This window comes from Mustelus asterias, chromosome 15 (genome assembly GCF_964213995.1).
Source record: "Mustelus asterias chromosome 15, sMusAst1.hap1.1, whole genome shotgun sequence".
Classification (NCBI taxonomy): domain Eukaryota; kingdom Metazoa; phylum Chordata; class Chondrichthyes; order Carcharhiniformes; family Triakidae; genus Mustelus; species Mustelus asterias.
Window position 1 is genome coordinate 24,573,483 of NC_135815.1, and position 16,161 is coordinate 24,589,643.

The following is a 16,161-nucleotide window of genomic DNA, read 5'->3' on the forward strand; positions in this document are numbered from 1 at the left end:
GCTGAGCAGAAACTGATAGCCATGTTCCGCACACGAGGACGGCCTCAACCGAGATCTTGGGTTCATGTCACACTATCTGTAACCCTCACGACTTGCCTGGGCTTACAAAATCTCACTAATTGTCCTGGCTGGAGACAATACACACCTCTTTAACCTGTGCTTAACCCTCGCTCCACTCACATTGTCTGTACCTTTAAGACTTGATTACCTGTAAAGACTCACATTCCAACCATTATCTTGTAAATTGAGTTTGTGTCTTTATATGTCCTGTTTGTGAACATAGCTCCCACTCACCTGATGAAGGGGCAGCACTCCGAAAGCTTGTGCTACCAAATAAACCTGTTGGACTTTAACCTGGTGTTGTGAGACTTCTTACTGCATTAATTGTTGGCACAGGCTCTTTTTCCATTAGACAACAAGTACATTGTTAAATTTTCTGTTTGTTAATATTAAAATACATAGCCTTTTCTCTTCTCTCTCATCTTGCATTAGGGTCATTTATCTAGGTTTTGCAACAACAAAAATCACGAAACTTTAAAGACCCAACATATCAAAACTAAGTCTCCGGAATTAACTTGCTGCAGAAAAACCTGTCTGTGGGAGTGCACAATGCCAACTTTGAGGATTTAATGGTCCTGGCATTAGACCATGTCGTAGGCACAGGAAGTGCACTAAGGGAGATACAAGGGGAAGGCGAGAATATATCTTGAGGAATAGAACAGGAAATTTATCTCTTCCTCATAACAAAGAATACCAGCTGTGTTTCAGTCTGAAGCATTATGTAGGAAAGTGGTAATTTAACATGAAACTTTAGTGTATATAATTACTTTATTGAATTGTGTGCCAAGAACTATCCTCCTTTCCCAATTAACAGTTAGTCCAACTGTATTTACAGAACTCCGCAAAGAATCTTCTGCACAATTATCCAGTGCATTATACTGGCGATTGTTTCTGTAATGCTTATATAGTATCTACACTAACTGGGATTTTCTATCCTGATGAATAACTTCTAATATATTGTGCAAAGTGTTGTACACTAATTCATAATTGTTACCCTAATGTTAAAGTTCCCCGTTGCTAAACCACTGGAAATATGAACAACTATCACATAATATGGTCTGAACTATTGAGCTCTTAAAAGCAGTGTAACACACTCCATAGCAGCTGTAGCTTATTGTGCTGGAAGCTTCCTTCGCTCCCTTTCAGTGAGAACAGTTGTCTTCAGCCTGACAGGTACAAAGAGTCAAACCCAGCCCTCTCACCTGAAAAAGATTGAGCGCACTGACTGCTGCATTGTCCAACCTCATGTACTGGCTCAGGTCAAAAGTCATCAGCTCAAATTGGCCAAAGTTTGTTTTGTCAGACAGGAGCTCCAAATATTTGATCACGGCAGAAACAGAAGACATGGCAACCTTTTGAAATTGAAAGAATATTTGCATTAGCCATGTGGTTCCGATTACTGTATGTAAAGGTGCAGTAACCACAATAAAAATGAAGCACTTATCAACAACATACCAGAATGGTCCTTGCAGGAGTCTAGAATTTGCAACTGTGCAGTAACACGTTGGTTGTAGTCAATGTATCCTCTCAGCCTTTTGACTAAGATCAAGGGTGGGATTTTCCAGCCCCGATAGCCCCAAGGCTGGAAAATCCCACTCGAGGTCAAGCTTTGCAAGATCCATGTCCTGCCCACTATGATTTCCCTGACGGGCAAGATAGGAAAGTTTCACCATAAGTGTCAGATTAAGCCCAAGATGGGGTGCAATGGCTTATCCTGGCAGCTTAGATCTTGTTTGTCTCTCTTGTGGGAACCTTTAATTGGATTCAATTGGAATTTGAATTTTGGAGCAAGCAAGGGATGGATTTGGGTTTGCCTGGTCCACTCTGAGGCTTTGTAACTTTAAGGATGGAGTAAAAAATTTTTTAAAATGACCCTCTATTTTCTTTCGCTGTCTGTGATTAAAAAGTGCACGATCATGCAGCGTGGAGGAACACTAATTGCACCCTATTTCACAATCTTACTCTTGTGTGTCCAGATTGTAACAAAATTAATCTTACTGTTAAATCAATTGTTTACTTTTTGTTGGCCAGCCAGTTGTCTGACACAAAGACACCATTATCACTCCAGTCCCCGAGGTACACAGCTCGAGTTTCAGTTTTCCTGATAAGAGTCTTCTCTGTTCGTATCTACCCCATCTTGGTGAAACTTGGCAGAGCCAAGGCTCAAGGAGCACCAAGAACAGAGTTTGATCAACTAACACCTTAGTTTATCAGCACCAAAATGGTAACCTCCTGTCACCAACTTAAGCCAGCGTGGTCTTAAAGCTGGAGCACTCGCTTGCAGTGGTTTCTTGAAATTAAGTGGGATAAATCCAACCCTCCAGTGGTAGATTCTACCTCAAACGTTTCAATCAGTGAATCAAGCTGGTTACTCCATGATTAACCGTACACTAGAGCATTGTTAATATTGTCCTCAGGTATTAAGATTACTGAGTGTTCCCAAGGCAGTCAATTCGGCTCTTAATTACAAACGCAGAATCAAATTTGATATCTATTTGGTACACCAGTCAGAATATTTAACTATTGTCCAACAACCCACCTCAGCTTAGTTTAAAAATGTCGAATGGAGGCCAAATTGCAAGGTGACATTCCAGGCGCCAGAGAGCATTTCCAGTTGATGGAGGAATAGGTCATGGGAGCAAGTAAACACCGAATATTTCAGAGTTTACAACACCAAATAAATATTTCATAGGAATTGCACTCTCAACACACAAACCTTCAGGAACTGTAAATGTTAGCGTGAATGCAGTATCAACAAAAATGGCACAAGATGGTTAGATGTCCATTCACCTGCACGATTCATAAAGGGCTACTCCTACCCATATTAGTATGAATTGAATTCCCCTCCAGAAAGGCGAGGAAAGTCAGTAATACATTGCCACACTTCACGAGAGCACTTTTTAGGATAGCCACAGATTTTGCATGAAATAGGGACAGCACAGAGAATAATTGGCAAGAGTTTTATCTACTTGCTAAGTGTTCCATTTCCCAGTACTGCTGCTTCTTGCGATGAACAGAAAAATGAAACCAATAATTAAACAAAACCAAAATGCTGCAGATGCTGAAAATTTGAAATATTATTCATTCATGGGGCCTGGACGTTGCTGGCTGGCCAGCATTTATTGCCATCCCTAGATGCCCTTGGGCAATTGAGAGTTAACCACATTGCTGTTGCTCTGGAGTCACGGGTAGGCCAGACCAGGAAAGGATGGCAGATATCCTTTCCTAAAGGACATCAGTGAACCAGATGGGTTTTTTTCCCCCAACAATTGACAATGGTTTCATGGTCATCAGTAGACTCAATTCCAGATTTTTTTTTATTGAATTCATATTCCACCGTCTGGCGTGGCAGAATTCGAACCGGGGTCTCCAGGACATGAGCTGGATTAATAGTCTAACGATAATACCATGAGACCATTGCCTCCCCGCTAAAATAAATAAACACAGAACAAACTATAAACACTCATCAAGTCTGGCAGCATCCGTGGTGAGAGAACAGAGTTGAAAATGACTTTATTTTGAAGTCTGAATATTTTAAAGGAGTGAAAATGAAAATGTTCTGTTTACCTATAAAACAAAGGGTTAAGGTACATAAAATATAACTGAAATAAAAACAGGAAATGCTGGAAATACTCAGGACTGAATGAAACATTAACTGTTTCTCTCAAGATCCTAAAATACTTGCAGCCAGTCCCCACAACCCAGGGAGAGGAGAGATAATGGGGATGTGTTACTGATCTCACTGTGGATCGACCATCTCCATGTTTCAAGATGCCACTGGAGTGTGGCGACTCTTTGTGAGCTACGTATGGTATGATTTGTATGGATAGTAATAAATCAAGTCAAATCTTCAAAAATGCCACAAAACCTACTGTTCCCAACATATTCTCTTTTTATTTCAGGTTTCCAGCATCCACAGTGTTTTATTTCTTATAGAACACAATAACCTCATTTTGTAGAACAATCCACAAGGTCACTTTACTCACCTGTTTTTCCATCTCTGGCAAAGCAGCACTGGACACCTGTTCCCCTTTTTTTGCTTTTAGCAGACGGTTCAGATCCTGTACAATGTCTTTATTTGTAAACTCACTTTTCTTTCTATCCGTTATCAAAATGCCTCCTCGTTGTACAACCTGTATTATATATAAACACAAAATGGCACAATCTAGTTGGGTATTTCAAAGTTAACTGAATGCTTATCATTGTATGGTTGTTATTGGAGCTTGTCAGCCACCACCACGCCCCACACCCAGGCTCAGCTGTTTATATATAGTTGGCAATGCAATTTAACTAGGCTAAAAACATGTCAGCGATGGCTCAGTTGGAAGGTGTCTTGCCTCAGTCAGAATATTAAGGGCTAAAGTCCCACTCCAAGACTTGAGCACAAAGAACTGACAATCAAGTGTAATGCGTGCAAATGAAATGTTAAACTGAAGTCCCATCTGCCCTTAGGGGGGCCTTAAACAATTCCATGGCACTATTACAAAGGAAAGCAGGGGAATCATCCCTGGTGTCCTCGCCAACGATTATCCCTAACTCAAGAAATAGATTTTCTGTTCATTACTACATTGCTGTTTGAGGGAGCTTGCTGTGTGTAAACTGGCTGCAATGTTTCCATTACAACAGCGACTACACTTAAAAATACCTTAACTTCAGTGAGCCCAACGTCATATTGCACGAACCTGTTTGGAAACAAGCTGTTACATTCAACACGTTGCGTCCTTTGATAAGTTTCAGGCCAGCTTGGCCACAGGAAATCCCAGCATAGTTAAAAACAACTTTGGCCAAAAATCAAGTTTGCTTGATTGAAAATCCTCCAGCCTATTAAAAGTTAAATCTCTGCAGGCCATTTGAAAGGCATGATATAAATGTAAGTCTTTTCTTTCTCTAATAAATGATTTTCCATTCCAAGACAACACCGCTCCTTTCAAACATGTCTACTTATGAAATCTCATCTTTGACTGGGCAGGATTAAACTTGGAGGGCAGGCTCAATAAGACTCAGTTTAAATTTCAGGGCAAATCTGCCCCTCCACTTGGCCAACTTGTCCCACTTTAACTTTTGGGAAGTCCCTTAGAATCCAGGCTGATTTGCTTCCACTCTAGTTTGATGGGTTCAGAGGTGGCTGATGAGTCCAGCGATCTGCACACCCTGCAACATGTTGGGCGGGTAGTGCTGGAAGGGTTGGGTGGATATGTTGTGTGGAGTTTTGTGCACTCCCTCAATGCCTTGACTTCGCAGTTGCATGTTCCCAACGATGACTCTCAACACGTTTGGTGTCTTCCCGAATGAGCCTTCCCCATTTTATTTGTTCACAAGTCAGCATCTCCCCATGAGTTAACCGGTATGTTTGATCACCTCAGGAATGCTTTAAAGATATCCCCTACACTGTTTCTGCTGTCCATCTTGGAGTGTCTTGCCATAAGCAAGCTCAGGTAGAGCAGTTGTCTCAGGTGTCAGGCATAAGAACAACATGTCCTGTCCACCACAGCTGGTTTTGAGTGATTAACACCTCAATCCTGGGCATATTGACCTGGAAGAGAACACTGCTGGGCATTTCTTGAGACTAGATTTGGTGGATCTTGCGAAGGCACCACTGATGGTACTTCTCCAATGCTTTGAAGTGCCTGTTATAGGTTGACTAAGCCTCATAAGCATATGCTAGTCTCTGGTAAACCATAACCTTAGTCTCAGATTTGAGATCCTGGTCCTTAAATACTATTTTCCTCAGTTGGCCGAAGGCTGAGCTGGCACATTGGACGCTATGATGTATTTCAGCATCTATGTCTGCCTTTGGCAAGAGGAAGTTACCACGATCTGGCTCATCGCTGACCTTTATTGATCAGGAAAGGTGTTTTTTTTAATACTTTTCCAATTCAATCAAATCAAATCCAATTCAGAGTCTCAACAAGTTGAGACATTTCAGATCCAGGCTGACAAGACAGGGCGAGCGACCAAACCACCCTGTCCTGGGCCTGATCTACATGAGCCAAACTGATTGGATAAGGGGGAGGTTCCTCCTCCAAGACTTGAGCTCATTTGCATCTTAGCCAAAAGGCCGAGATGCCGCTTTAAAAAATTGCTTCATATGAAACATATGAAGCCTCAGTGTAACCCAATGACCTCAACCAAGTGCGGCCGACCATGGGCAGCCGACCATACTACACCTGATCCTAGCCAAAAGGCCAAGAAACAAAAGGTGACATGGCACTCCAATTGATCAGGAAAGGTGACATGGCACCCCAATTTTGCTTCTCGGCCTTTTGATCAGGAAAGGTGTTTTGCCGTGGGAACTGATTGGAGGAGGACCTCAGTTTAAGAGTAGGAATTGGGATGCCCTTCTGTTTCCACGAGGAAGTCCCACCTTATAGAACTGCTGGCCAGTCAGAGGATCGGTGACCACTGCTGATATTGCCGGATGCCCAGGAGGAAGAGGAACCACAGATATCCCAAAACCCCAATAAGTATGGGATCTTGCTGGGACCAAGTTGACAAGCCTCTGTGAAGGACTGGGCACATTGCACAGGGTAGGTGAAGGGTGGATGCAGGTGGGAAAAACAGTGGGGTGTGGCGTTGATTGACATGGAATTGGGGAAAGAGGCTTCCCTGTCCTTTCACTGACCAGCAGCCTGCAGGATGGATTAAACCTGCCGCACTACATGTTGGATTCATGCCTTTCCTGCCACCCCTTAAATTTGAGTGACGGCAGGATGAGGCCCGTAATTGTGCACTAATTGCAAACATAACAGTCTCAACTGCACCATGAATAGGCAGTCCATCGCTGATGACATGGCACCCCAATTTTGGACCCACCCACTGATGTCTCCAAAAATTCAGCCCATGGAGTTCTTGCTACAAAGAGCAAAGTGCAATTACGATAGGATATTGGAACAGAAATCTGCTTTATCCTGGGTGATCCAAGGTCTGCAAGAGCAAGCTTAAGAGACAAAGGCTTTTCTAGCAGTCTTCTTAAGGGAGGAAGTTTAGCTGAGCACCTAGTTCTGCTTTGGCATTGTGGAGAAGGGGAAAAGCACTCATGCAGGACCAGGAAGAACCAGAGCACTTCACAGAAGAAATCATAGAAACGCTACAGTGCAGGAGGCCATTCGGCCCATCGAGTCTGCACCGACCACTATCCCACCCAAGCCCTACCCCCACATATTTACCCACTAATCCCTCTAACCTACACATCTCAGGACTCTAAGGGGCAATTTTTAACCTGGCCAATCAACCTAACCCACACATCTTTGGACTGTGGGAGGAAACCGGAGCACCTGGAGGAAACCCACGCAGACATGAGGAGAATGTGCAAACTCCACACAGACAGTGACCCGAGCCGGGAATTGAACCTGGAACCCTGGAGCTGTGAAGCAGCAGTGCTAACCACTGTGCTACCGTGCCGCCCGGAGTAGACCAAAAAAAAAATGGCTGTCTCACCAAAATGCTGTATCCTTCCTAACAACAATGAATGTACCTACACCACACGGACTTTAAGCTTATTTATTTATTGTCACAAGTAGACTTACATTAACACTTCAATGAAATTACTGTGAAAATTCACTAGTTGCCACACTCTGGCGCCTGTTCGGGTACACGGAGAGAGAATTTAGCATGGCCAATGCACCCAACCAGCATGCGTTTCGGACTGTGGGAAGAAACTGGAGCACCTGGCGGAAACCCACGCAGACACGGGGAGAATGTGCAGACTCCGCACAGACAGTGACCCAAGACGGGAATCGAACCCTGGTCCCTGGCGCTATGAGGTGGCAGTGCTAACCACTGTGCCGCCCGAGCGGTTCAAGAAGGCAGCTTACCATCACCTTTTCAAGGGCAATTAGGAATGGGCAATAAATGCTTGCCTAGCCAAGCAACACCCACGTCCTGTGAACAAATTTGAAAATAATCCCCGGATTGCTGTGGAATGTTCATCTTTAATTAGGTATTCACTTGAAACTTGGTACTATTTGGAGATATATTGCCAAACATCATATAATTTGCAGCAGCATTTTAATAGCATGTGTCCAATTTTTTAAAGTATTGACCGGAAGTCATAATATGACTGTACTGGGCATAACAGTGTTTACCTTGTAGTTTTGGCTCCGAGTTTTGTACTCCCCTATAGTGTGAAAATTCTCTCCCATAGAACCTCTTGTATTAAAATTTCAATGAGTCACATCCCAGATGATCCACCTCCAAATAAGTATTAAGCGGAGCTGCACAAGGGGTCACATTCCAACATAAATGCATCTCTTGTAACCCAATATGCCTACAAATGCAATCTGTGTCCAAAACAACAGATTCAACTGCCAAATGAAAATACAGGAAACACAGTAAGAGTATGAAAAAATCTTTATTCAATTTGTTCACGCCTTACAACAACCTGACCTTGCAAAAGGCTGGGGCTTTGCATTGAAAAAAGCCAGGAGTTAGCTCTGGAAAAACAGTTAGCTTTTTTTGCTTAATGCACTGTTTTTCCCCATTGCAGATACAGTCTGCCATCTCTTCCAATGCAGTCAAACATATTGTTGATGTTTTTTAACTTGATTTATTATTGTCACATATATTGGGATACAATGAAAAGTATTGTTTCTTGCGCTATACAGACAAAACATACCGTTCATAGAGTACGTAGGGGAGAAGGAAAAGAGAGGATAGCTAGAGTGTAGAGAAAGATCAACTTAATATATGGTATGTCCATTCAAGTCTGATGGCAGCAGGGAAGAAGCTGTTCTTCAGTCAGTTAGTACATGATCTCAGACTTTTGTATCTTTTTCCTGACGGAAGGTGGTGGAAAAGAATATGTCCGGGGTGTGTGGAGTCCTTGATTATGCTGGCTGTTTTTGAGGCAGCAGGAAGTGTAGACGGAGTCAACGGATGGGAGACTGGTTTGCATGATGAACTGGGTTATATTCACAACCCTTCATAGTTCCTTGCAGTCTTGGTCAGAGCAGGAGCCATACCAAGCTGTGATACATCCGGAAAGGATGCCTTCTATGGTGCATTTGTGCCATAATGTGAAATCCTGCAGCATCTCTGCAGCCTTGATAACCTTAGAGATCGGCTGCTGTCGTTAGTGGATTGTCACCTTCTTTCCCAGCGACAAGATTTTTAACTCTCTCACAGGTTTTACATATCCTTTCACGGGGAGATCTCAATAGCAATTGATAGCTTGTCGAGCGCTTGGGGATTTTACGCTCGTGTGGTCTAACTCCGTTCATGAATTGTGGACGACCATATGACATGCTTAGACAATTTCTGTTTATCATTATCATTAAGGAATTTTGGCTTATCACGGGCATCATTCAATGGGATTTGCTAATCTGTTGGCAGTAATGCTTCAACATCACTGAAATGTTGTCATCAGAGTTTAACTCATCATTTCACTAATTTTAAAAACCTCTAATCAAGTCTTCTCTTAGAAGAGAAAAGAGCCCAAGCCTGTTAAGTCTTTCCTGATAGTTGTACTTTATAGTTCTGATATCATCCTGTAAATTTTTCATGCACTTTCTCCATATTTTTATATCGTTTCTCTAACATGAAGTCCCAAAATGTTCATAATACTTTAAAGTGTGATCAAACCAAGGGCATATTCAGGAAGGACTAGACTGGACCAGATCTTACCACACCATGTTCAAATAGTCTGTCAACATTCAGCACTGTAATGTCCACTTGGCTAAGGTGAGTGAGAACAAAAATGTCAATGTCCATAAAGCCAATCAAAAACTGATTTCCAGCAAACCTACTCACCACACACTAAATATGTCATTAGAATCTGGAGGAACACTGCGTCTTTCAGCTACAACCTTGCCAGATTGCAATTTCATTTATTAGTTACAAACAGTGGCCTGTTTAAATGTAAAAAATAGACGCATGCAGATCCGAAGTGCCAGATGAACGAACGCGCGCACACACACAAGTCCAACGATTGTAAATGAGGTGGGAGCGATGATGTGAACTGAGTGAGGATTGGAGCATGAAAAAACAAGTGGACAATAATCCTGACGTGAAATAACTTTGCAGAGAGTCAGCGGCCTCTTACCAGAGACAGGGATTCTGGGGTTGGTGCAGCCAACGAGCTGGAGCTGATGGCACCTCTGCGGCCCAGGACATGTTTGATTATCAACCTGTCAAGAGGCAGCATCAGTAACTGGTACTGATAACATGTCGTCATTGGAGCAGAGCCAAGCCTTCAGACATTAGCAGAACGAAACACAAAAGAACAGCAACAGCAAAACTATCATAGCTGCATCGAGAGAAAGAACAGGAACCAGGATGAAGAGGGAAGGTGGACACACAGCCAAGGGCCAAGCCTTGCTCTCTCACCAATGATTCCCCAGGCCGGCTTCAGGTATCTGGGTTTCTGATTGAAGACAAACATTGGTCGAGCTAAGCCACCTGGCACAGTTACTCCCTTGCAGGCCCATCTTTGGGCACTACTTGCGGTCCGGACAGGGTTTTATTTTCCCCTCTTGTTCCGCCTTGGCTTCTTCTCGTTCCAATCTGAGAAATCCCATCGGCAGCAGGAGCAGGCTCAGCCCTAAAACAAAGGACTTCCCACTTTTCCTCTTCACAATGTTTCTCCATGTCTCACCGTCTCATCCAGAATATACTCCGCTCCGTATGAATTGGGCTGGATTCTCAGCTTCGTCTTGCTGAAGAGGGTTCTTGCCAAGCCGTCCCCAGCTTCTCCTATGCTGTTGATCAGTGATGAAGCGTTGCTGAGCTTCAACCAGCAGCCAATTCAGCTCTTATGGCGGAGGGAAGGTGCTGAAGGAGTCGCTGTAAACAGTGAATGCTGACAACCTTACCATTAGTATGGCAAAATTCAGGCCACCAAGTAATTAGACACTGCGGACGCTGAAAAGCTTTACCATCATGGAGATGGGTGGAGCTTAAGAAGGTCCTCTGATTTCAATATATCTGTGTTTGCTGGGAGCAGCGGGGGGAAATGGGAAAGATTAGTTGGTTGCAGTTTACAAAGAAGCCCTGGGAGCTGTTTGGTGCAGTTAGGACTCAGATGTAACCCTGGGGAGCTATTTATAGCTCAGTGCAACAAGGTCACTGAAAAGCAAAGAAACACAGGGCAGTTCCAGCTTAGTGAAGCTAGTGGACTGCAAAAGAACTGCAAAGACTCGGTAATTAGAGGCAGGAATGCAGCTTTGTGAATCCCATGGAGCACAATCTCAGAAGAAGAGATTGAACCTTTGGGAAGTGAGCAGTCATTCAGCAGTCACAGCAGCTTTTGAAGGAGTTCAGAGGTTGGAGCCTCAAAATGTGGAGCTGAAATTCCTCATGAGGGAGACAGAGTTTCAATTAGATTTTGTGACTCACGGTGGTCACTGATGTCTGGGTGTGCTGCTGAGAAATCTGTGGGATCTGTCTTGGTTCCATCTGCCAGTTAACCCGCAGCATGGTGCGCTCAACCATTTTGAATGTTAGAATACAAAATATTGTAGGGTGCTTTACCTTTCTGACTTTGTATAGTTAAATTTATTCTGTTTGTCTAAAACTGTGAAATCTTGTGGCTTTATTCCCCTAGTGAGGTAACTGGAATTTCAAACTTTGTCTGCTTTAAACAAAGGGTCACTGGTCCCTAACTGGATTATAACACAACACTGTAAACTCTGCAAGTTAGAGTAGGAATTAAATTAAAATTCGCATCATGCCTATTCACTTGCACCAAATATTAAATAAAGCCAGAAATTTACCTGTCGAAGTTTAGCGATATCTCCTGCAGCCTCACCACCCGATAACACACATTCCTTGGGCCCAATCTGCACCAGCAGAGCCTCGAGATTGGAAAACTGATCATTGTCCGGGAACTCGCACACTCCCAGCTTCCGAAGTGTGGAGTCAACGTAGCCAATACCAATTAACCTCTGCCCATCTGCAGTGCCCAATTTGACACCCACTACGCCAGCTGCAGTAGACATATCACTGTTGCCAAAAAGAATCTCTTCAAATTGAGTGAGGTTACCAGGGGAGGCCTGTTGAGGAAAAAAAGGTAGAAAATGGGATTTTTACCAGCAGTAAATCCAGAGATTTTCAAATTATAAATACATCACAATTTAGAAATCTCCTCTGAATGCCGATTCCTAGGCAACAGATCTACAGCCAATGGGCATATCAGTGCATCACACATTTTTGGTACAACAGCATGCCTTAAAGAGAATAAATATGGGAACATAGGACTTGGGTGTGAGAGTAGGCTATTTACTCCTGCTCCGCCATTTGTAAGTCCATGACTGATGTGATTGCGGTCTCAAATTCACTTGTATGACCCCCATAATCCTGGATCCCATCGTCTACCAAAAATCTATCTAACTCATCCTTGAATAAATTCAATAACCCAGTCTCCACTGCTTTCAGGGAAAGGGAATTCAACATACTAACAACCTTCAAGAAAAAAATACATTTTCATCTGTCTCAGTTCTCTCAAGATATTTGCCTCAAAATTTACCCTATGCTATTCCATCACATTTCTTTTCTTGCATCTAATCTGACAGAAAGGGTTAATAACGTACAAGTTTAAAAATCACATAAGCTGCTATGAAAAAATAAGAGGTATTCATAAAAGTCAACACAGACAAGCGTCAAGGCCCTTAGTCTGAGAGGGAAGAGGGAGTGATATCCGCAATCACAGACGGGGACATCAATGATAACTGCAGACGGCACGGTGGTTAGCACTACTGCCTCACAGCGCCAGGGACCCGGGTTCCATTCCCGGCTTGGGTCACTGTCTGTGCAGAGTCTGCACGTTCTCCCCTGTGTTTGCGTGGGGTTCCTCCAAGTGCTCCAATTTCCTCCCACAGTCTGAAAGAAGTGCTGGTGAGGTGCACTGACCATGCTAAATTCTCCCTCAGTGTACCCAAACAGACGCCGGAGTGTGGCGACTAGGGGATTCTCACAGTAACTTCATTGCAGTGTTAATGCAAGTTAATGACAATAATGAATAAACCTTTAATAATGAAGAATTAAGTCAGCTAATGTGATCAAGTCTTCACGCTGATTGGATATTATAATTAAGCAGGTGTGCAATGATTGTGGTTGGTTTTAATATCTGTATCTTATGCATGATGTAACCCTAATCAGAAACTGTGTATGGATAGAAATAACTCCTATACTTTGATTGGTATATGTTGATTACTTCTAATTGAAATCAAAACTATTCTGCACTCTGATCGGCCTTGATGACGTTTCAGAGTCCTATAGCTATAGAATAAACCATTTTGAACCACTCTATGACTTTGGCTGGCTACTTGAAGAAAAAGTAATACATACAACAGGTGGAACATCCAAGAAGCCCCGCAACACGGACCTTCTCTCTACAAAACGTAATGTTGTTATACCATTCATAGGGATAATCCTTGGTATCCTTCTCACTGTTGCCCTATTACTTCTATATCTGTAGTTCTGGAAATTAGGGAAGCTGCCAATCATCTGACATGATCCATATCATTTCCACCATAGCCATTCCATCAATGAGTTAATGCTTAGAACATTCAGCTCTGGAATTAATTTGTTGCACACTTTGGTGAAGCACCCATTGTTGCTTTAAGACATTTCCACAGGTAGCATGCAACGCTTACTATCATGGAAGCTCTTTTATCATAGACATTATGTAAGAAAAAGCTCACCACCGGTTAAACAATTCCTCTTCTTTCCTCATCATCCATTACAAAATTATGTATTATGCATGTCAGTAGGGTGGTGAAAAAGGCATATGTGACACTTGGTTTTATCAATCGAGGTATAGATTACAAAAGCAGGGAAGTCATGTTGGAGTTGTATGGAACTTTGGTGAAGCCACAGCTGGAGTTCTGGTCGCCACATCGTCGGAAGGATGTGATTGCACTGGAGGGAGTGCAGAGGAGATTCACCAGGATGGTGCCTGGGATGGAACATTTAAGTTTTTGATTTTATTATTGTCACATGTATTAGCATACAGTGAAAAGTATTGTTTCTTGCGCGCTATATAAAGCGTACCGTTCATAGAGAAGGAAATGAAAGAGGGGCAGGAAGTTTGGGGGGGGGGGGGGGCTGGTGTGTGAGGAAAAGTTTTTTTTTAAAACCCAGAGTGTGGTGACGGTCTAGAATGCGCTGCCTGGGAGACTTGTACAGATGGGTTGACTCACATCCTTTAAAAAGTATCTGGATGAGCACTTGCTGGCAGATGGACTTAGGTGGGAGTTCAGGTGTTTCTAATGTCTCGATGTGGACTGGATGGGCCAAAAGGCCTCTTCTGTGCTGTATGATTAAAAAGCTTAAGAGTGTGAGTTTAATGTAATTTACGAGTCTTACTGTTCACCAACACTTACCTTGCAGGCCAAGTACCAATCATTCTCCTTCGAGGACTTACTAGCAACTCTATTCCTATAAACCTCCACACGATACTGTCGGACCAACAGAAGATCCCTGACCACAGATTCAAAGTTCATTTTACTCAGCACAACACTTTCAATCTTGTTGTTTCCTGCAAAAAGAGGGATAACAGTGACCAATACAATATTTTTCCCATTTTCCTTCTAATCCCAGTGATTCCCCCTCTGATTGTGGCTGTAAACCTAGTCACCCCCAATTCTGTACCCACCTCTTACGACCTCAATAGATCATCACCCAGGTTGCTTTTGTTTCTCACTGCCTTTAGGCATTAAGGTTCTATTCGGTACAGAGCAGAAATCTGACCAGATGCCCACAGGTTACAAATTTATATACATTTTTAGAATTCACCGACACACACTAAACATTCCCAGTGCTGCCGTTAAACTCATTCTCGATCAAGCTTTATGGATTAATGCTCCCACAAGGTGTTATTATGCAAGTTATTCAACCACTCCGGCTGCACAGATTAAATTTGGCGGGCGCGACAACAGGGAATACAAGAAGCCAGCGCGCTTTATAGCTTTGCAAATGAAGCAGTAAAAAGAAATAAAAGCACCGATTAATTGCACCATGATAGCGGCGAAGCAGCCAGCCGAGACAGCGGCTTGTCCCAATGATGCGGGGAATGAGAACCCATCACCCCGCCATGAGGAGCTGCGGCCGGATTGCGGCCTGAGACCATTCCCCCGCCCCCCGGGCCCAGCACCCACCCGATCCCAGGGTCTTGATCACCCCGCTGGTTTTGAAGACCTCCCTGGCGGCGAACAGCGCGTCCTTCCCGTGCACCGTATAGTAGTCATTTCGGTCAAAGACGCGGAAGGTGGTGTCGGGTTTCGCGGGCATGGACTTGTAGAATGCCGCGAAGGCGCCGCCATCCTGCCCGCTGTCCGCTCCGGACAACCGATCCCGCGGCTGCACCGCCATCTCGCCCAGCGCCGAGTTCACAGGTCAGACACCCGCAGCGCGGGACTGGGAGGGGGCGGGGCTATCGCAGGTGGGCGGGGATACGGCAGGTGAGGGGGGGAACACGCCAACAGCCACGGCGCGGGACAAGGTGGGGGCGGGGATATCGCAGGTGAGCGGGGTTACAGTAGGTGAGGGGGGGAACATGCCAACTGCCGCCTCGCGGGACAAGGAGGGGGCGGGGCTATCGCAAGTGGGCGGGGTTACGGCAGGTGAGGGGAGAACACGCCAACCGCCACAGCGCGGGACAAGGAGGGGGTGGGGATAATGGGCGGGGCCAACGGAGGTGGGAGGGACCAGAGGTCAATAGCGCGGGACAAACCGAGGGGGCGGGGCCGACGGGCAAGGCCACAAGTGGGCAGGGTCACAGCCTACCGCCAGAGCGCGGGGGACACGGAGTGGGTGGGGCCAATGACGGAACCATAAGCGGACGGGGTCATAGGACAGCGGCCACAGCGCGGGACCAGCAAGGAGGGCGGGGGGGGAGCTGGACAATGGGCGGAGCCACGGATCAACAGCCCCAGCGTCGGATTCGCCGAAAGGGGCGCGCTGAGAAATGAAGGCGCGGCCACGGCTTGTGGGCGGAGCCGCTGGTCAGCCGCCGTCGCGCGGGATCAGCCTGAGGGGGCGGTACCAAAGTGTGAGCGGGGTCACAGGTCAGCCACCGCCGCGCGGGAGCAGCAGGAGGCGGGGCCACTGGGAGGCGGTGTCATTGCGCAGTCTCCATCCCTGGAGGATGAGCAGTGATTATGGCTG

General features: G+C 44.7%; 1 protein-coding gene across 1 annotated transcript in view; it reads right to left on the bottom strand.

The window, feature by feature from the left end:
• The window catches only part of msh2 (mutS homolog 2 (E. coli)), a 70,351-nt gene extending 54,777 nt beyond the window's left edge, over positions 1-15,574 (bottom strand). Inside the window, exons 1-5 of the mRNA XM_078229658.1 lie at positions 15,153-15,574; positions 14,379-14,533; positions 11,769-12,047; positions 4,047-4,193; positions 1,263-1,412 (exon numbers count right to left, since the gene is read on the bottom strand). Of these exons, the coding sequence (XP_078085784.1) occupies positions 1,263-1,412; positions 4,047-4,193; positions 11,769-12,047; positions 14,379-14,533; positions 15,153-15,366 (945 nt within the window). The 5' untranslated portion in view covers positions 15,367-15,574. The remainder of the gene's footprint in view (positions 1-1,262; positions 1,413-4,046; positions 4,194-11,768; positions 12,048-14,378; positions 14,534-15,152) is intronic.
• Between the last annotated feature and the right edge of the window lie 587 nt (positions 15,575-16,161).